At 43.8% G+C, this 19108-nt stretch overlaps 1 protein-coding gene across 2 annotated transcripts in view; it reads left to right on the top strand.

Moving 5' to 3' along the window:
- Positions 1–19108, top strand: part of sipa1l3 (signal-induced proliferation-associated 1 like 3) — a 68729-nt gene that overhangs the window by 41227 nt on the left and 8394 nt on the right. For both annotated transcript variants that reach the window (XM_083913911.1, XM_083913910.1), the window contains exons 4-17: positions 261–1239; positions 3548–3678; positions 6309–6497; positions 7065–7239; positions 8246–8349; positions 9888–10045; positions 10144–10726; positions 11767–11865; positions 11984–12159; positions 14762–15013; positions 15401–15583; positions 16236–16360; positions 17007–17122; positions 17206–17648. In XM_083913911.1, coding sequence (XP_083770037.1) covers positions 261–1239; positions 3548–3678; positions 6309–6497; positions 7065–7239; positions 8246–8349; positions 9888–10045; positions 10144–10726; positions 11767–11865; positions 11984–12159; positions 14762–15013; positions 15401–15583; positions 16236–16360; positions 17007–17122; positions 17206–17648 — 3713 coding nt within the window. The remainder of the gene's footprint in view (positions 1–260; positions 1240–3547; positions 3679–6308; positions 6498–7064; positions 7240–8245; positions 8350–9887; positions 10046–10143; positions 10727–11766; positions 11866–11983; positions 12160–14761; positions 15014–15400; positions 15584–16235; positions 16361–17006; positions 17123–17205; positions 17649–19108) is intronic.

The raw sequence follows: 19108 nt of genomic DNA, 5'->3' as shown, positions 1-19108 counted from the left end.
AACACAGACTTGGTACAAATATACCAAGAGACCACAAACAAACCTCTACCAAGTTTTGTCAACAGCTTTCACACCAGTCTAAACTAACCAAACTTTACAGGTAAACTCACCAGAGTTTTGTTTGACATGAAGCAAAAAGGTTACACGTGAAAGCACCCCAACTTTACATTTTTCCCGATATTTGTATTAAAATCAGAATGAATTTTTTTTCAATGATATGTCATCATAAACCGAAAATTCTCTGCCCTCTCTGCTTCAAGGTGGAGGTTCGTGGGGGTGTCGGGATGGGGAACATGTTCAGAGAGTATGGCAGCACGTCCTCCATCGACATCCAGGGTATTCCTGAACAGAGTTTCTTCGACATGCTCAGCCAGTTCCACCAGGAAAGGCCTGACCAGCGCAGCTCGGCACCCACACGCCTCGGAGAGCTGCTGAGCACTCAAGATTTACCACCAAGCGCTCCCCTCCCCTCTGCTCCCTCACCTGGTCCCACAGGTGGGGACGACAGAGGGACAGGAAGGAAAGACGGAGCTGAGAGAGTGAGGAAGAAAAGTGGAGGGACAGAATCGTCACTGGGCACCTCCTCTTTGTTCAGGAAACTTAGGAGCTCTAGTCGGGGCGAGCTGGATGGAGGGAAAGGAGAGACTAGTGAGGACGGAGGCCGGGGTTCAGCGGATGCCTCCTACAAACCGTGGGTGTGCCCTAAGAGCTTTGTCCACTTCGATGCTCAAAGCATCCTGTTTGACCTCCACGAGGCAGCTGCTCAGCGGGGCTATGCTGCCCAGAGGAGGAACACCGCCACTGGGGCATCAGCTGCGTCAGTGTCCCTGTCTGTCTCCAGATCCATGGCTCAGAGTGTGAACGACCCAGTTTACTCCAGCATAGAGGATCTGACCCTGAGCCTCGACCCCGGCACCATGACACCTTCCCTGGGCATGGACCCTCTGGACGGTCCCCCTGGAGCCCACAGCTCGAGCCCGCTGCTCCTCTGTTGCCCTCACTTCCTCAATGAAACCGGAGGCCACGGGGAGCGCAACATCAGCTTCCTCAGCTCTTCAGCGGAGCGAGACGGAGGAGGAGACGGAGCGAGGGGTTGGCTGAGGAGGAGTAACGCCAGCGTCTCAGTGCTGGAGGTGCCTATTGAACAGCAGGTTACGAGACTGGACAGACTGAAACTGTACGGCATAGAGCATGTAGACCTGGGGGCCAGGTACTACAGAGACTACTTCCATGGGAAAGGTAACACTGAGACACATTTACTGTGACGCAGATAAACAGTTTTTATTCCAGTTGGAGTGAAAATACCTGTACAATGAGAGCATACTTCTAGGGTCACATGGCTTTACATAAAACATAAAAAGGCACTAAGACAATATAAGTAGGTGAAATCAAACCCATGCAACAGGTAAACAAGTAATGAACAATAAGGCCACTGTCTATTTTCATTACACTTTAAGAAAAGCAAATCATTCTTTGTTTCCAGCTTCTTCAATGTGAGAATGGGTTCTTTTCTCTGTTATATCATTATATGTTATAGGACTTAGTGTTGGACTTAATCATGGGTAATATTGATGGGCAGATTAATTGATAATGAAAATAATCACCAGTGGTGGTTGTGCTGTTGAGCCCCTCTCTCTCTCTCTCTTGCTCAGAGTGCAAATCACTCTCCCTGCAGCTGAGTTCATTATGGTTGTTGATGAATTATTCCTTGTTCAGCTTGACCCAACATTACATTTCATTTTTAGTCAATAAAAGTGACGTTGTGTGACTCGCATCATGCGGTGCATTCAGTGAGAGGCAGCTTTTTTTCATGATCGAATATTCATTTTCAAAATGAAACGACTTTTTAAAAACATATTTTCAAATTTAGAATATTTGTGCACAGCCTTACAGTTTATACGCACTGATCCTATTTTCTACTCTGATTTGGGCCTGTCACTGTTATATGTCCATATGAATTAGACGTAGATCTCGTTTCTCCAGTGTCGACCCCACGTCACATTTTGTGGCTGTTAATAACCAGCTGTGCCTGAGCAGAGCAGAGTTGGCCAAGCTGGCAATGCTCCCAGAGTTTTTATAACACATTTACCTGCCACTGGACTGGTGGCATACTCTGAGCTGATGATACACCACCTGCCTTTCTACACCAACACAAGTACCACTTAACAATGGTCAGCCAGCTTTGCTTTACATCTGTTTTTTCCCCTGTCGGAAGTAACACCTAACTTCAGAGAGGAAAGATGTGTGTGTGATGTGCGCCTGTTTATACATGTGTCTCTTGGCAATTCTTGTCAACATCACCTCTTTAGACACCGCGGATGAAACTTCCCCCTGGCAAGCATCATCTGGCTGCACCCTAATTAGTGACAGATGCTGTTAGTAGCACATGTGTAAAAGCGAGCATGTGCATGTGTGTGAGACAGGCCTGCAGCCACACAGATAAAGGTTATCCTTCCGAAAATATGTTCATCTGCTGACTCCAGTTTCCAGCTTAGCTGTCCCCCAGAACGCAACTCTGATTGTGTGCGCGCTGTGTTATGTTGTGTCAGAAAACTTCATCAAAAAGCTGACATTTCCACCACAGGACATGGCAGGGAAGTTAAGCAGCCCTGAGTCTCTGAACGTGTACGCCATCCCTGTTCATTCCAGTCAGACGGGGGATAGAGGAGGACTACTTGTCAAGCTAGATTTCTCCCAGAGTGTCTTTTGACTGCTGCACTGCCTGTGGCGTTGGCATTACCACGGCTTAGCTGAGGAGCTCTAGAAGAAGACATGCAAGATGTTTGTGAAATGCTTTGATAGCTTTGTCCTGTCCCCGTAATGGATGAATTTGTTTTGTGCCAACACGGGTTACCATCCACAGAATATTAATTGCCAATTTTTGACATCACATTTTTTTTGTCTCTTGTATTTTTGACAGACAGATTTTTTCTTCTATAGTGTTATTGTTCAACACAGTATCGATTGTATTGTTGTTTATTGAAGTGACGCTCCTTCGCGACATCAAAAACATTTTTCAGCGTCTGTGACGACTACTACAGAATATAGACCTTTAATCATCACTTCTCTTTGGTAGCAGTTATCATTTCCTTTTGGTTATGCCTTGTGTTAGCTAAATTGATTCTGTAATTATGTGAGTATTGATTACTAGATGACGTTGTCTTAGTCCTGTCCTTGACTTAATGCCCCTTCTGCTTACTACACATATTTTAATGTCTTGAATGTTAAACTACTGAGTGTTAGGATTGAATGAGACTATATTTATGTTTCGGTAAAGTCTTTATAGAGCTGCTGGACTCAAAAGAGCATATAATAGTTTTGAAGAAAAGGTTTATGCAGAAATAAAGCCCACTTTAGTTTCCCAAACAGACTGAAAATATTATGATTTTCTTGTCTATAAAAGGTTTATATTATTTTCTAAGAGTCTATGAAATTATATATTTAGTTGTCTTCTTTGGTTCAACCAACAGTCCCAAACCCAGAAACATTTCATTTTATCACTAAAGTGAGAATACATTGATCTTTATCTCTCCTTGTCCTTTACCAGAGCACTCAAACTACTTTGGGACTGATGAAAAGCTGGGCGCTGTGGCCGTGAGCATCCGCAGGGAGAAACTGGATGACACCAAAGACCTGAAAGACCAGTACCAGTACCGCCTCATCGTTAGAACAAGCGAGGTATGAAAGATCTGCTGTTGGTATGTGTCAGGATTTCTGAGTCATGAGACACTATGAGTGTACATGCCTTAAGTGATAGTTTGAACTTTTTAAAATGGGGTTGCATGGGGTAATTATAAATTAGTCAGTGTACACAGTAGATGACGGTCGACCTGCCTCCTTAGACAAAGAAACATAATTTTACCTTGCAGAACAGGGAAGTTTATGGTTGACCGTTGCCTCCATCGTTAGTTTTGTTAGTTCCTAACACTTGAAACCAAAATCGCACAATAATGCAAACAAACTAATCGATAAAGGATCACCTCCCATGTTCTGAGAGGTATAAATACTATTTTTGTCAAAGGAGTTTGGTGGCTTTGAAGAGAGCATAGAACAGCTTTAGTTCCCATTCAGAAAGGGCTGTCTGACAGCAAAGCAGTGAAAACATCCTAAATATAGCGTAAGTTATATTGATTTTGGTGGCTAAAATACCTTTAGCTGCTGCCCCGTCCACAGTAGTGCATGGATTAGCTTCTGTGTCGGTACTCCTGCCTGCTTCTCCAAACTGTGGCGTGCCGATTGCCATCTACTGTAGGTAAAACACTGACTATGGATAAATACCTCATACAACCACACTTAAAAACATCACTATTCCTTTTATGTAAATTACTTATCTACTTTCACTTTGCTTCCCTTTGTGTTCCTACCTGTGACTCTACTCACCACTCTGCCCTGGTTTTAACCTCCCCCCTCACCCGCTCTCTGTTCTCCGCCAGTGGAAAATTCCACCTGCCCGGTCTCAGCCCAGCAAAGACAAACCAAACACTGGCTGCTGTGGCCAAAGCGCTTGGCCTGCTCTCACAGGGAGCACACCCAACCACTTTTCCACTTTGATGGATCAAATACGTGCAATGTTTTAAGTGATGGGCTGGTGGTCATGGAGAATTTAAGATTCTCCCTCAAACTAAGAGATTCTCAGAGATTCTGCTTCCAGAGCATCAAGCAATTTGAGCTCAACAGACAATGTATTTGCATTGTTTGAGTTTCTTTTCAAGCAAAGAATGGCAAATATTCACTGGGATTTGGACTGAAGGTTAAATAAGACAAAACATTTGAGGTCAGTCTGTGGGAAACTGTGATGAGCATCAGTTAATCAGGAATATAGTTGGCAGGTGAATCATTAGCTGCAGCCCTAGTATCAATCACTTAATAACAGTGTTTTACAAATATAATTGTTCTGGTGCTGTATTTTCTTAGGCTGCATTTGAGCGCTCTGAGGTCTGTATGAATAGTTAGTTTGACCTACTCAATATTTAATGAACACCTGTGAAGCATCGTTAAGGTCACTCAAAGAAACAGCAAAGTTTGCTTCTGTCCATTGTGTTCTTGTGGCCCGGCTGTGTTGTTTTTATTATTTCATGGCTGCCTGGACTCATCACCTTAGTTCTGGTCTAACAATGAAGCCTCTCCGCCATCTAAGTACACAGAGCTCAGCTAACAGACACCGCCAGCACACCCAGGCCTACTGTTCCCACACAGAAAAAAAAAAAAAAGAGATTGATTGCTGACTTTATTCTCTCATGCCGCAGCTGCTCTTAAATATCTATCCCCTTAAGTCTGTCATTTAATTCTGTGCAGCAGTGCTGACGCAGCAAGGTTGAGACACCTCCTCTCTCTCCCTCCATCACACATTTTTTCACCCAGCCCTCAGCATGTCGCAGTCACTCACTGCACTGTCGCACAGAATCTGACGAGTTGAAAGGAAACCTCCATAACTTCAGCTGCGTGTCAATCAGGTTTTATTTCTCTGCGGCACACCCAAGTCACCAAAGTTCAACCTTCTCTCCGGCCCCTGGCAGCTCCAGAGTCTGCTATGCATTTTTAATGAAGGTGTGCGTGCGTGCGTGCGTGCGTGCGTGCGTGCGTGCGTGCGTGCGTGCGTGCGTGCGTGCGTGCGTGCGTGAGTGCGTGAGTGCGTGAGTGCGTGAAGGAACAGCCCACTCCTCCCAACTGTATCTGAGGTTATTATAGCCTCACTGTTTTGAAGCAGGTCAATTTCCTGTCACCAGAGAGCAGCACTCTGTGGCAGCATTATACTGTGCAGAATATTAATTCATAGTACAGCTCAACTTAAATTCCCCACACAGACTGAGTAAGCGTGAGAGAAAGAGTGAAACTTCAGGGCAGTAGGACATTATTATGAGTAGTGAGACCATCACACATCGGATGGACCCACTTCAAGCTACCAAGCTGCTAATCATCCACCCATCCATTTCCAGAGTGTGGTTCTGTAGTCGACCTCTCGCAGTATAACTATCTCAGAATCCATAGCATTACTGCGTATGTTCTCCGCTGTCTTTCTTGTGTCACTGTTTGTCTGTTTTGTTTCGGTCAGCCTTCGCTATTTTTATTGTGTTTTTAAGTAACCCTTAAGACAGGAAATAGCTGAACACATAAATAATAAAGATGATTGCAATAATGATTAAAGGGATCTATGAAAGGTAAACATATTCAATCACCATTGTACTCTTTGCCCAAAATACTGCTGTTAAGATTTTAAATTAACACTTAACACACTTATTTTAAAATGTTCGATTTTAAATGTTTATATTCTTTAACTCTGGTAACCTTTTTTCTTTCGCTCCATTAAGCTTGTGACCCTGCGAGGCTCCATTTTAGAGGACGCGGTGGCTTCTACGGGGAGGCATGGTACGGTGCGGGGCCTGCCGCTGAAGGAGGTCCTGGAGCAGGTCGTCCCCGAGCTCAATGTCTCCTGTTTGAGACTGGCGCTCAGCACACCCAAAGTCACCGAGCAGCTCCTTAAACTGGACGAACAGGGGGTGAGTTACACGCCAGCGTCAGTATTTGCATTTTAATTTTGCACCTGTGTGATAAAAGAGATTTGACAGTTGACACCGGAGACCTCCATTGAAGCAGTGACCATAAGTCAGCCTTGACTGACTGCAAAGCAAAAAGAAAAGTGGCTTATGGTACTCTCAGATAGTGTGTATAAAGTGTCTGAAACATGTATACCTGATTAAGTGTTGGTGCAAAGTACAAAATTAGACTTAGGCTTGTGAAAGTGGAGTGGAGCAGGGCGTGGTGTGTTTGAAGTGTGTCACCATAAAAGCTTTAATGTTTAGCCATGTTATCTCATCTTTTATTTAATGGAGGGTGAAGTGTGAGGCGGAGGTGGTTTACTTGCAGTCGACCTGTTTTTGTTTGTGTAGGTGATTTTTACCTTTTAGATGAAGTGGTGCTCAAAGCTTAAGTGCATCCATATTTACATCGAGGTCATATTGTTATCTGTTATATCTGCTTTGACCTCAAGTTGCATTAAAAGCACTACAGGTTCAGACTGTTTCAGCTGTTTGTGATATTAATGTTATCTCTACGCTGCCATGTAGTTGAGTCAGAAGCACAAGGTGGGTGTTCTGCTGTGCCGTGCGGGCCAGAGCACAGAGGAGGAGATGTACAACAACGAGGAGGCGTCACCCGCCTTCTCTGCCTTTCTGGAGCTGCTGGGGGAGCAGGTGCTTCTCAAAGGATTCACCAAATACGCCGCACAGCTCGACACAAAGAGTGAGTCCTCCGAAGAGTCCCTTTCAGACTTAAATGCTGGTCACATGTCTGAATATGCGCCTGCCTCGTTTCTATAAGTCAGGGCAGTAATCTTAGTAATATTTTCACCATGGCACATGTCCAAATTAAATACAGTCAGAACGGCTGTAGCAGAGCAAGGTTAAACATGCACTAATTGTTCGCCATTTTATGTTCACTGTAAGAAATATATCACCAATTATAATCTCCTGTGCTTAGACAAATTAAATCTGTTAAATTCATTTTGAAAGATTGTGAATGAGCCAATTTTTCAATTAGTTTCAGACATTTATTAGGAGATTAATTATGAAGAACAAAAAACAATCTTCCTCCTTTTATCCTAACGACAATTTGCACTCCTGTTCTCCACCAGTGAGACCTTTTCCTCTCACGAGCATTGTGGCTTATTCCTTACACACAAAGAAGTGCCTGGACATAGTTTTATATGTTTGCCAATTCTGAGCTTATTCTTTCAGTCGGTATCAATTGGTTTACATCATGATTCAAGGGAACGTAGCCTTTTTTTCTGGTGCAGTGTTAAGTCACCATCAAACAGTACCTTTGTGTTAGCATACCGTATTTGCTATTAAAAGCAAACAATCCAAACAAACGTCTAGTGAAACAAACTTGTGTTTTGTTGAATAACTCCATTGTCAGCCATATATTTATATTTTGGTCAATATTGGTGGAAAAAAGACGACTCAATCTGATATTTGAAAGACACGCCTTCATGTCTAGCATAGCATCGGTGCTACGCTGGGCTTTTAAGGGTTAACAGTCCTCTCATGACCAAATAAAGCAGCCACAAGGAACATTTACACAAAAGACATCTACAAAGATGGATGAAGCCAGCATTGTTATTGTAATGGCCAGGTCAAGTGACGGTCTTGGCATCCTTATGATTTGAATGATTAAGACACGTTTTGAACATCACCGTGTTATCTGTTGTTAACGTTGTCTGACGTGAAAATTCTAATTTTTTCTCCAGCGGACTCTACTGGCACCCACTCCCTGTATACGACCTACCAGGGCTACGAGGTCATGTTCCACGTGTCCACCATGCTGCCGTACATGCCCAACAACCCACAGCAGGTAAGAGCTGATGAGCACCCTCGTATTATACTGTTGTGTCACATGTTTTTGTTGTGTGCAGCTGTAAAGTACATCCACGACTGTTCTTTCTGTCTGTGTTAGTTAGTTATAGGCTCTTCTGTTTGCTCCGGGTCGTAAACCGCAGCAAGATTTCATAAAGTGGAAACTTGTGACTTGTGTCACCCATTTCATTTCCCTTTTATTCAGCCTCTCATGTTTTATAGTCTTTGTTTTCTGTCTTTTCTGTCCTCTCTTTCTCACTAGCTTTTCCTTTTACCCTCTTTCTCTCTGCTTCTCATTCTTTAACTGGATCAGAGCTGGGTGGGGTTCAGTAGTGAGCAGTTTCTTTATTTTCTCCCTCTTCTTCTTTTTCTTTTTTTTTTCTTTAAATAAAGCTGCAGTCCTACAAGTTCTCCTGGGCACTGTGTATTTACAGCATGGACTGCGAGTGTCCTTGACATGTGTGTAAGATAACATTTTGCGTGTGGGTATTTTTAATAGTTTGCGTGAGAGGATCCCACGGGCAAACACCTGTGCTCAGAGCGGCCAGGATCAGTGTGTAGTGTCAGTGGTAAAGGCAATGGATTAAATAAGACACATTTACATGAATCAGAGGACTCTGCTTTTATTACCATACCCACAGCAATCTATTGTTTGATTTAAACAAGCTTCATCATCGTGTTAAACATCGTTTAAATGTTGAGTAGACAAGAAAAGGGAGAGTTAAACGTCATTTTAGTATCAACTCTTCAATCAGGAAGTGTAATTTTATAAATGGCACAAGAACTCCATCCAGAGGTTGAGAGACTGCAGCAGCAAGGAGGTTTACTTGCTCAGATGAACCTCTAGGTGGCAGCGTCTGACATTAAATCTAAGCTGCAGGGGACGAACGGAGGCAGGAAGAGGAAGATAACGTGGAGGCTCTTACATTCTGGAGAGAGAATAAGGGGAGCACAAGCTCACCTTGAAAGTAATAAAATGTGCAGGAAATACAAGAGGAAGTTTACATATCAACGGTTCCAAGTTGTATTTACAATGATTGCCGAGACAGAAATTAATCTAGATGTCGATAAAGAATACCCCAAACTTCTTTTCTCCAAATTATTATTTGTCTAATTTTTGTAATTACTACATCAAGCAATATTTGCAGTCTAAAGGATGCTCATGTGGCACCATGCTGGAGAATGTGTGTATCTGTGGCCAAATAGTGGGCTGGATTACGTAATTGGTACTTTCACACTTCCCTCTGCAGATGAAGAGAGGATTGGCAAGCACCACAGACACAGCCTGGACACCGTGCCACGTCTCTTACACGAACACAGATAGCGCACACACACACAGACACAAATAGCCCACACAAAATCCGAAAAAACAAATTACATAAAGAGCTGTTGTTGGTTGTCTAGTAGTGAACGTCTCAATCTCTCATTTCCTTTGTCAGACTCTCTATCATTGACTGAGTCAGTCGTGTCAATGCCAGTTATGTTATCCCATCTTGTTAATTTGTCATGTTTTATCTCTCCTCTCTTTGTCCTCAGCTCCTAAGAAAGAGGCACATAGGGAACGACATTGTCACCATAATCTTTCAGGAGCCGGGAGCGTTGCCTTTCACCCCTCAGAATATCCGCTCCCACTTCCAGCACGTCTTTGTTATTGTCCGTGTGCACAACCCCTGCTCTGAAGGCACCTGCTACAGGTTAATTTTTTTATTAGAACAAGTGCATGTTCATACGCGCACAACTGTGATAAAAAAGTATTTCTCACACTTCAACCCTGTTGCACTTTTTCTTTCAGTGTTGCTGTGACAAGGATGAAGGATGTGCCTCCTTTCGGCCCACCCATCCCCAGCAGCGTCACCTTCCGTGACCCAGAAACCTTTCGTAACTTCCTTTTAGCCAAAGTTATCAATGCAGAAACGGCAGCGCACAAGTCCGAGAAGTTCCACACCATGGCGACACGAACGCGGCAGGAGTACCTGCGCGACCTGGCTGAGAACTACGTAAGCAGCACGCCGCTCGACACAGCTGGCAAGCTCAACAACCTCATCTCCCTCGCGTCTAAAAAACGAGAACGCTCTAAGGCGAGAGAGGGAGCGGAGCTGGGAGCTGCCGGGGCTGTCGCCTGGAGGGTCCTGGCTCAGGACTTCAGTGGAGGTGGGACGGAGCTCCCCTGTGCCCTGGGTTTGTCGGCTGAATACATCCTTCTGACAGACTGCTCCACCAAAGAGGTGGTGTTTAACTGTTTCTGTGCGGACGTGATCGGCTGGACACCAGAGCGGCTGGCACTGAAGATCTTCTACGGCAGAGGAGACCACATCGCAGTACGGGTACCAGAGGGCGGTGCACAGGACGTCAGGGAGGTGGTGCAGAGGTTAAAGGTGAGATCTTAGAGCTTTTGCCAGTTCACGTGTAGAGGGATGGGGACCAGGAAAGCAAATCTCTGTGACCTTTTGAAGAACAGAGCTTGTCCTATTTGGGACCACAGTGTGTAGTTGGATGTAAACAAAGTTATATTTACATTCAATGTTGATCACAAAAACACATTCTGTGTATCCTCTGCCAAGGATCCTTTACCAAGTTAATTTGCATCTTTGTCTCTCCTCCATTTCCTTTTGTCTCTTAATCGGTCCTAGTTAATAAAGCATAGTTAACATCCTTTTTGTGACGTAAAATTCAGCCCCTCGGTGCAAAGGTTTATCTTTAGACCAATTAAAAGCCGCAATTATTCTCTGTGTTTTGTTAATAAGGTATTCATTACAGTGTGAACTTGAAAAATGGTCAAATGGGTTTCATTCCTCTGTTGTTCTGTTCTGTTGTTTTGGAGCATCAAACTCAGAGGATTTCAAGAGTTTGGATTGTTTTTTTCTTGGAAGTTTTCCTAAGGAGCAACTGTGAAGATAATTAAGAGACGTAGCGTTTGAAGGATTTTGAATTGCCCTGGACAGCTTGTCAGCTCAAAGATAAGAAAGTATTTCCAGGCCTATAAAACTGATATTTACTTATGAAGTCAAATATTATAGCGCATGAAAACCATATTAGTCACATTTTCACTGAAGTTGTGTTTCACTGGCTGAGAGGCATTTCATAATATGATAATCCCTGTAAAATTCAATGAATTAAATGCTGGGAAAAGGAGATTTCCGGGACTCCAGCGAGCGTTATATTAATCCATCAGAAAACCAAATACTAAAAAAAAGAGGTAATCTTTCTAAAAGTACCAAAAACATGCATAGTCCCCCAGTACTTTGTGTGCATATTGATATTATTGTTGATGGATTTCAGTGTTAAATGCTCTTCCTGCTCATTTAATTCCCCTTTCAGGCTGTTTTCTGATGTTTGCTTTATTGAGACTACATAAGAATGATGATACTGTAAAACAAATATGTATTTACTCACGTCATGTTTTCCCTTTGTCCAGTCGTTAACAGTGGGGTGTGAGACGGTGGATATGACTCTGAGACGAAACGGACTGGGACAACTGGGCTTCCATGTCCGTCTAGACGGCACTGTGGCTGAGGTACCGTCAGATGGCCATCTGCCACACCAGATCTCAGATACTCATCTGTGAAATTTCAAGCTGTGCATAACTGGCTTGTTTGAAGACTTTTTGGGTGTTTTTTTGTTTTTTTACGCAGGTGGAGGAATACGGCTTTGCCTGGCAGGCTGGACTGAGACAGGGCAGTCGTTTAGTGGAGATCTGCAAGGTGGCCGCTGTGACACTGACTCACGAGCAGATGATCGACCTGCTGAGGACGTCGGTCACGGTCAAAGTCGTCATCATTCCTCCGTATGAAGAGGGGAGGCCTCGCAGGTGTGTGAAAATGTCTTTGACGCTAAACTAACGAGAGTGATTCCTTTTCAAACAGCTGTAGTGAATACACATATTGAGACAGTTGGTGGCAGCAGTGGAGGGACGAGAGTGAGCCGGAGTGCAGGACACTCAAACACACAAAAGCATGGGTGAGGCAATGGCCAGACTCCAATGTTCTGAGAGGATTTTGTGTGGGAGTGTGTGAAAAGAGGAAGCGAGCGAACAGAGAGAAAGAACCACGGTGATTGGAGAGGAAATAGGCGGAACGAGGCATGGAGACAAAAAAAAAGAAAGAAGCATTTGTTTAATGGGAATTCACCAAAAAATCTGCCGTTCTTTGTTTATCCCTCCTTCATATCTCATCTCATCTCGCTCAGCTTACTGTCGTCTTGCTTCCCACAAGCTTTTTCTTTTCCCCGCCGTCATCCTTTTCCAACCTTTCATCTACACATACGGCCTTGACAAAGACAGAATAACGAGGCCTGTAGAGATGCTTATGTGGTGTTACAGAGGTGTAGAAATAACCTGTGTGTGTGTGTGTGTGTGTGTGTGTGTGTGTGTGTGTGTGTGTGTGTGTGTGTGTGTGTGTGTGTGTGTGTGTGTGTGTGTGTGTGTGTGTGTGTGTGTGTGTGTGTGTGTGTGTGTGTGTGTGTGTGTGTGTGTGTGTGTGTGTGTGTGTGTGTGTGTGTGTGTGTGTGTGTGTGTGTGTGTGTGTGTGTGTGTGTGTGTGTGTGTGTGTGTGGTTTCTGACTGAGAGTCAGGCCTGTTAAACACAGTAATCGTGGCTGGCTGTGTGATCGTACAGTGGTTAGATATCTTTAATGTTGGAGGCAGTTTAATTACACCAAGTTAAATCCCTTTGACACATGCACACACTCTCAAGTAGCAGCTGATAATTAGAGTATCTCTCTTGCTCTCTCTCGCTCTCTCTCTCTCTCTCGCTCTCTCTGACTCGTTTGCCATTGTGTGCCAGGCAAGCAGATTGCATGAGATTAAGGCCTGGAATCTGCAGGGAGAAAAAAAGGAGACTACAAAAAAAGAAATAAATAAACAAGTGGAATTGATTAATTAAAAATGCATGCCCTGTGCGAATCAAAAGGCCGGAAAAGAGGGAGGAATAGAGAGATGGAGAGAGAGAGCGAGGCACGGTTTGTTGGGTTGGAGAGGCAGAGAAGCACTTGGTGAGTAGGACGTGTGTCAACACCACCGGGAGTGAGGTGGGTGGAGGAGAGAGAGAGAAAGAGAAACTAGAGTTGGAAGTGTTTTTCCTTTCTGCTTTGAATCGCTGCTGCGCTCATGCAAGATGGAGGATTACTGAGGGGAAAAGGTGTTACGCTGTAGTGTGTTTGACCACATGTGCGTGTGTGTTTTGGGGAGCTCCAGTTGTGTTGCCTGCGCCAATGTGATGGAAGAAACGCTTCCTGTCAACACACTTAGGCTCTGCTCTCTCTAAGGTTTGTACTGCTGCTGTGTAACTGTATAGATGTTGTTGGTAGTATTCCTTTAATGATCATGTTGTGTTCATGTTCATTGATTTACAGCGACTTAACAATACTTAAAACAATGTCCCGTTTATTCAGAATGATCCAAGCTGTTTAACTTGTACAATTTGAATTGGAACTATTTTCAGGTGCAAAAATAGTGGTTTGTTGTTGTTCTCGGCTGTTTTTGGTTAGAGCTGAAACAAGTAGTCGATTAATCAGTTAGTCAATAATAAAATTAATCAACAATTTTAATCATCAATCAAAAAGTTTAAGGCAAGGCAGGTTTATTTCATTTAAAAGCACATTTCATAAACCATTCAATGTGCTCTACATGATGCATTAAAACATTAAAATCCAAATTAAAAGAATCAAAACCTTTTTTAATGGTGATGTAAAATGTGAAGAACAGAGACATAAATAAATAAATATATACCGGATAGGAAGACAAGATAGTTTCAGATGAGTTTTCTGGTTCAGTCATTTAAGTCAATTTTGAACAAAAATGCTAAAAGAAAATCCATAGTTTTAACCTCTCAAATATGAATATTTGACGGTAAATGAATATCTTTGGGTTTCATTCTGAGATTCAAAAATCAGGCTGTAATTGTGACAGACATTTTCTATTTTGTACGGCAAAACAATTAATCAAAAAAAGCATTCTGTAGATTGATTTACAGTGAAAATAATTGTTAATTGCAGTCCCAGTTTAAGTGAAAACATCCCACTTCTTCCTCGTTTCACCGCACTGAGAATTTTCGCCATTCTCTACAGTCATGGCCGCTCTTCTCTCTCTCGTCTCCTTCTCTCCTCCTCTCAGCATTTGTCTCGTCTTGAATACATCCTCTATGCATATTTGATGCCTCCTGTCCTCCTGTAATGTGAATGAAATAATGATGATGTGTAAAAGATATCTGCTGGATCCCGGACTCCAGGCTACTATGAGAACATTTTAGCTGTCTGTGTGTACTGAGTTGATCAATAAAGATTTTCTGTGCAGTTTTCACACTGTCAACTCGTTTTACTAAGCTGAAGAAGAAAATTTATGGATGAAGGCTAAGACATTTAAGTGTCAAGCATTTGATTCACTTGTTGTGCTGGATGTCCCTCTGTTTCTTTAGGGGCTGCACAGAGGAGTATGAGATGAAGACCATGGAGCAGAAGCCAGAACCTGAGCCTCTGGCGGTAGGCTACCGACCCTCCCCTCGCTCGACGTGGCGATGGGACAGCCCGCCCATTCCTCCAGGGCTCCACAGTGCCCCTAACCCGCAGCGCTGGGCACACATGGGTCCCCCACCTCCTCCCCTGCCCCGCACACACAAGACCCTGATGCCTGTTCCCTACAGGGAGCCCCAGCACCTCAACTCCAAGAGGTGAGACTCACATTACGTTACAGGGGAGCCCCAGTTGGGTCTACTGGTATTATCAGTCGCATCAATATTAACAACTTATTTATCCAAATGATCTGGTTTTGTTTATCGATTGTAACAAGTGTAATACTGTTTGTATTTTTTACTTTTTATTTAACTTGAACAACTCTCACTAAACAGGGTGCTCCACTGTCAAAACTAAACATTTAAATGTGTCAAAGTAGGTTATAAGTGTGTGGCTTTACAGTGCTTTGTTTAGTAATTACTGCAATCAGATCCTGACAGGGTCGAACTGAATTTTTGCAGCATGTAGTAGAATGGTTTCTTCTTCTAGTAGCAGCGTTACTCATATGCCTAACCTCTCTGTGGTCTGTTTTTTGTGTCCTCCAGGCCAGTGAGCTACCCAGAGAACCACTACAGTCTGTCTCCTGCAGGAGGCGACAGAGTTCTGCCCTACAGAAACCCCTCGGCCAGCTTCTCCTCTCCCTCCTCAGGTCTGGTCGGCCTCTCTACGATGGGTCCGCCTGGAATCACACCAGGCCCCTTTGTACGCTACAAACCCTCCCCCGACAGGTAGGTGTGTGCGTGTGTGCGTGCGTGTGTGTGAGTGTGTGAGTGTGTGAGTGTGTGAGTGTGTGAGTGTGTGAGTGTGTGAGTGTGTGAGTGTGTGAGTGTGTGAGTGAGTGAGTGAGTGAGTGAGTGAGTGCACGTTCTTTTGTTCTCAAAGCTCTCCTCCGTCACTCCTTCGATCTTGATTAAACATGTCCAGTGTTACTCGTAACAACCGCGCTGTGTGCTGAAGGTGGATTTTTTTTGTTCATAAGATGAGGCTGAATAATGTGTTCTGGTGTGCAGTTTGACGTGTATGAACACACTGTCTCCTTGAGGAAGAATCTGTTGTGTGGGCGGCTCTTCCTCACTGCGTGGAGGTTGATAACATCTCGCCCGACCAGAGAAATGTGTTTTATTCAACTGCCATTAGGATGCAAAACAGAAACTGAAATTCAAATCCAAACTCTATATTTTTAGGGCTTTCTTTTAATATTATTTTAGTGTATTATGTTCAGTCCACTTAATGTGTGTCTTAAATGTGTTAAGTATAGGATAACCTGCTGTATAACTACAGCACTTACCCACATATTATAGTTATTTCATATATAACTGATAGTGTCATAGATGTGTTTATTGATCAAATGCATGCCTCTTCCAATGATCCTGTGTTTAGATATGGAGCAGGACAGCGCCCCCTGCTGCCCTACGAGCCTCACCTCAGTGTGGACATCACCTCCAGTGGAGAGTCTTCCTCAGGCTTCACCAGTCAGGAAAGCACCATGGAGCGCTGCAAAACAGGTACACAGCCTTGAAAAAGCTGCATGCAACGGATGTGCAATGAATTGTGCACTCCCAGCATAAAGTTAAACCTCCGACAATCAATATTTTTATGTTCCCAACACCTTTTTTAGCACTTTATTTTAAATTTTCCAGCCACAATGTTATTCTTTCAAATCACTCTCACAGCTGTTATATGTATTTTCGGCAGGAGCAGGCAGCTGTTTTCAGCAAAAAAGCTTGTAAAACCCCACTGTACACTACCTGCTCAGCTGGACTGGCAGACCGACAAAGTTAGCGACTAGCTGGTGAACACACAGTAGTAAATTTAACAGCTAAAGATAGGGATATTCACCTCAGGAGTTTGTAGAGACCAAACACAGAGCTTAAAGAGAGTGAATTATATTTTATATATATATTATATATTCATCGGGTGAACGACTCCAAATGAATAATAATGTTGGACTTGTCTTCTACTACGTTCATGGTCTCTATATTGTGTCAAAGTGTTGCACAGTAATGTGGAGATAAGTGTGATTTCATACATTTGGTGAGTTGAGGTTCAGTGTTTAAATGTGCTATAAGTATTTAATCCTCTTTGCCAGCCATAGAGATTCAGTGTAATTTTCTTTAATCCTGTGAGTGTCTTTGTGTGTTTTCTGTCCAGAACCCCTCTGGCATGTCCCGGTACCGTCGTCTCGGGGACCGGGTGGTGGAGGGGGCCAGAGGAGACTAACCAGACAGGATGTCCCTGGGAAAGACTCTCCCAACAGAAACTCAAAGGTCAGGCTCGTCACTGCCCTGTCTCATTTGTTCTGCTTTGCCTCTCAGAGTGTGTCTAAGTGTCGCCCTCTCGTCCTCTGCAGGGCGAGACGCAGTACTCCAGCCACTCCAGCAGCAACACTCTGTCCAGCAACGCCTCCAGCAGCCACAGCGACGAGCGCTGGTTCGACGGAGGAGCTGGAGGAGAGCGAGGAGGCGGAGGTTGCCTCGGCGACCCAGCCGACCCTGACCCCGACCTTCTCAACAAGGGCGGGTCTAACGACAGCGGCATCGACGCCTCGACCCACTACAACAACACTCGCCACATGTCCAACAGCATTTCTCACAAGCCCATGCACTCCTTTGTGAGCTACAGCGGTGTCCAGGAACTGTCAGTGGGAAGGGGCAGCGGCAGCAGCGGAGAAGCGAAGAGACGAGAGTCTTCGCCCAACATACCAGCCTCAGCCAATCAGAACAAAGGGTACCGAACCAGGACATTCCCACCCCCTGGCTCCAGCGCTGATAAAATGGATGCTTTCAAACCCAGGTAAGAGACCGACTCACTGACAAGACGCGTGTTTCATGAAGCTAATATTAACTGACATTAACCTCAATGGCACGGCAGATCTGTGCTCGCGTTTATGGTGTCGTGAGAGAGTTGCGCTCATAAATCTTGCAGTTTAATGCTGCTTAGCTTAATGGAGAATGCGCATGCTTCGTAATAACTTAAGACCTATAACAAATTTTGAGGACTCTTTAGTGAATAATAACCCAAGCAGCAGATATGTACCACCAGATTCCTTTTTAACAATAGTATGATGCATGACAATCTATCTTTAAAATGTACATTAAGGATTAAAGAAGCCTAATCCTTGTGAAGCATACAGATCATCATGTGATCTTCTGCTGGTGCACTTGCCACCCCCACATCATAAGTGCATTCAGGCACGACACGCACAAACATATACAGGCTGCGACCGCTCTGTGTTGGATTAAAACAATCTGTGTTTAAACCCTGAGTGCCATCGACTGATATTACAGTCTGGGATGTGTTGGACAACCAACATAATAGACCTGAAATAAAAACAGAAGGCTTTAGGACACAGATGCTTCATCACAGGTAGAGTGAACAGTCTGACAGAAAGTTTGGTGCTTTGTTGAGGATTACAGAAGGTGTTATTTGTTGATAGATTATGGTAGTTCATAACTCTTCTGCTGTTAGCCTTTGCTGTTAATTGTGTTGTATCAGCAGTCAGTAGGATATAGTAGTATGTGCTGTGTGATGATAATGACACGACTTTAACGGCATACTCTATCTTCACTGCCTGATCAATGAAGAGGAGGAAAGTAAGATATATGCAACAAGAATGCATGATGCACAGACACATACAAGATTTTTACAAGGTAAAAAGAAAAACCTCTGTAAGCAAAACCAAAATGCTCTGATAACTTATTTCACATGTTTATCGTGTTGCCACTCAATCGCAATGTTTTCTTTCTTCAAGGAATAGTTGGACATTTTGGGAAGTATTCTTTTTCGCTTTCTTGTCAAGAGATAGATGAGATCAGTACCCCTCTCACGTCTGCTGCCACCTGCATATGGTTAGCTTAGCAATAAGACTGGAAACAGGGGGAAACACTTAGCCTGGCTTTGTTTCTGACCTACCAGCAACTCTAAAGCTCACTAATATCCACACTTCAGTAGTCGCCGACAGAAATGGCCTATGTCGATATTTTGAGAGCAGGGCAGCTGATCGCCGAAACATAATTACATTTCATTTAGCTGACGCTTTTATCCGAAGCAACTTCCATTCACACCCATGCACAGCACAGGGAGAAATTTGGGTGTTCAGTGTCTTGCCTGAGAGCACTTCGACATGTGGCCAGGGATCGCACAGCTGATCTTTGGTATGGGGAACACCCTCTCTACCCCCTGAGCCACAGTCGCCATAATGACGATATCATGTTGTTGTTTTTGGCATCTGATAGAATACAACAATTTAATAT

The sequence above is a fragment of the Echiichthys vipera genome (genome assembly GCF_963691815.1).
Source record: "Echiichthys vipera genome assembly, chromosome: 5".
NCBI classification, from domain to species: domain Eukaryota; kingdom Metazoa; phylum Chordata; class Actinopteri; order Perciformes; family Trachinidae; genus Echiichthys; species Echiichthys vipera.
The sequence above is the reverse complement of the archived record's forward strand: the minus strand, read 5'-3'. Positions and strand labels throughout refer to the sequence as shown.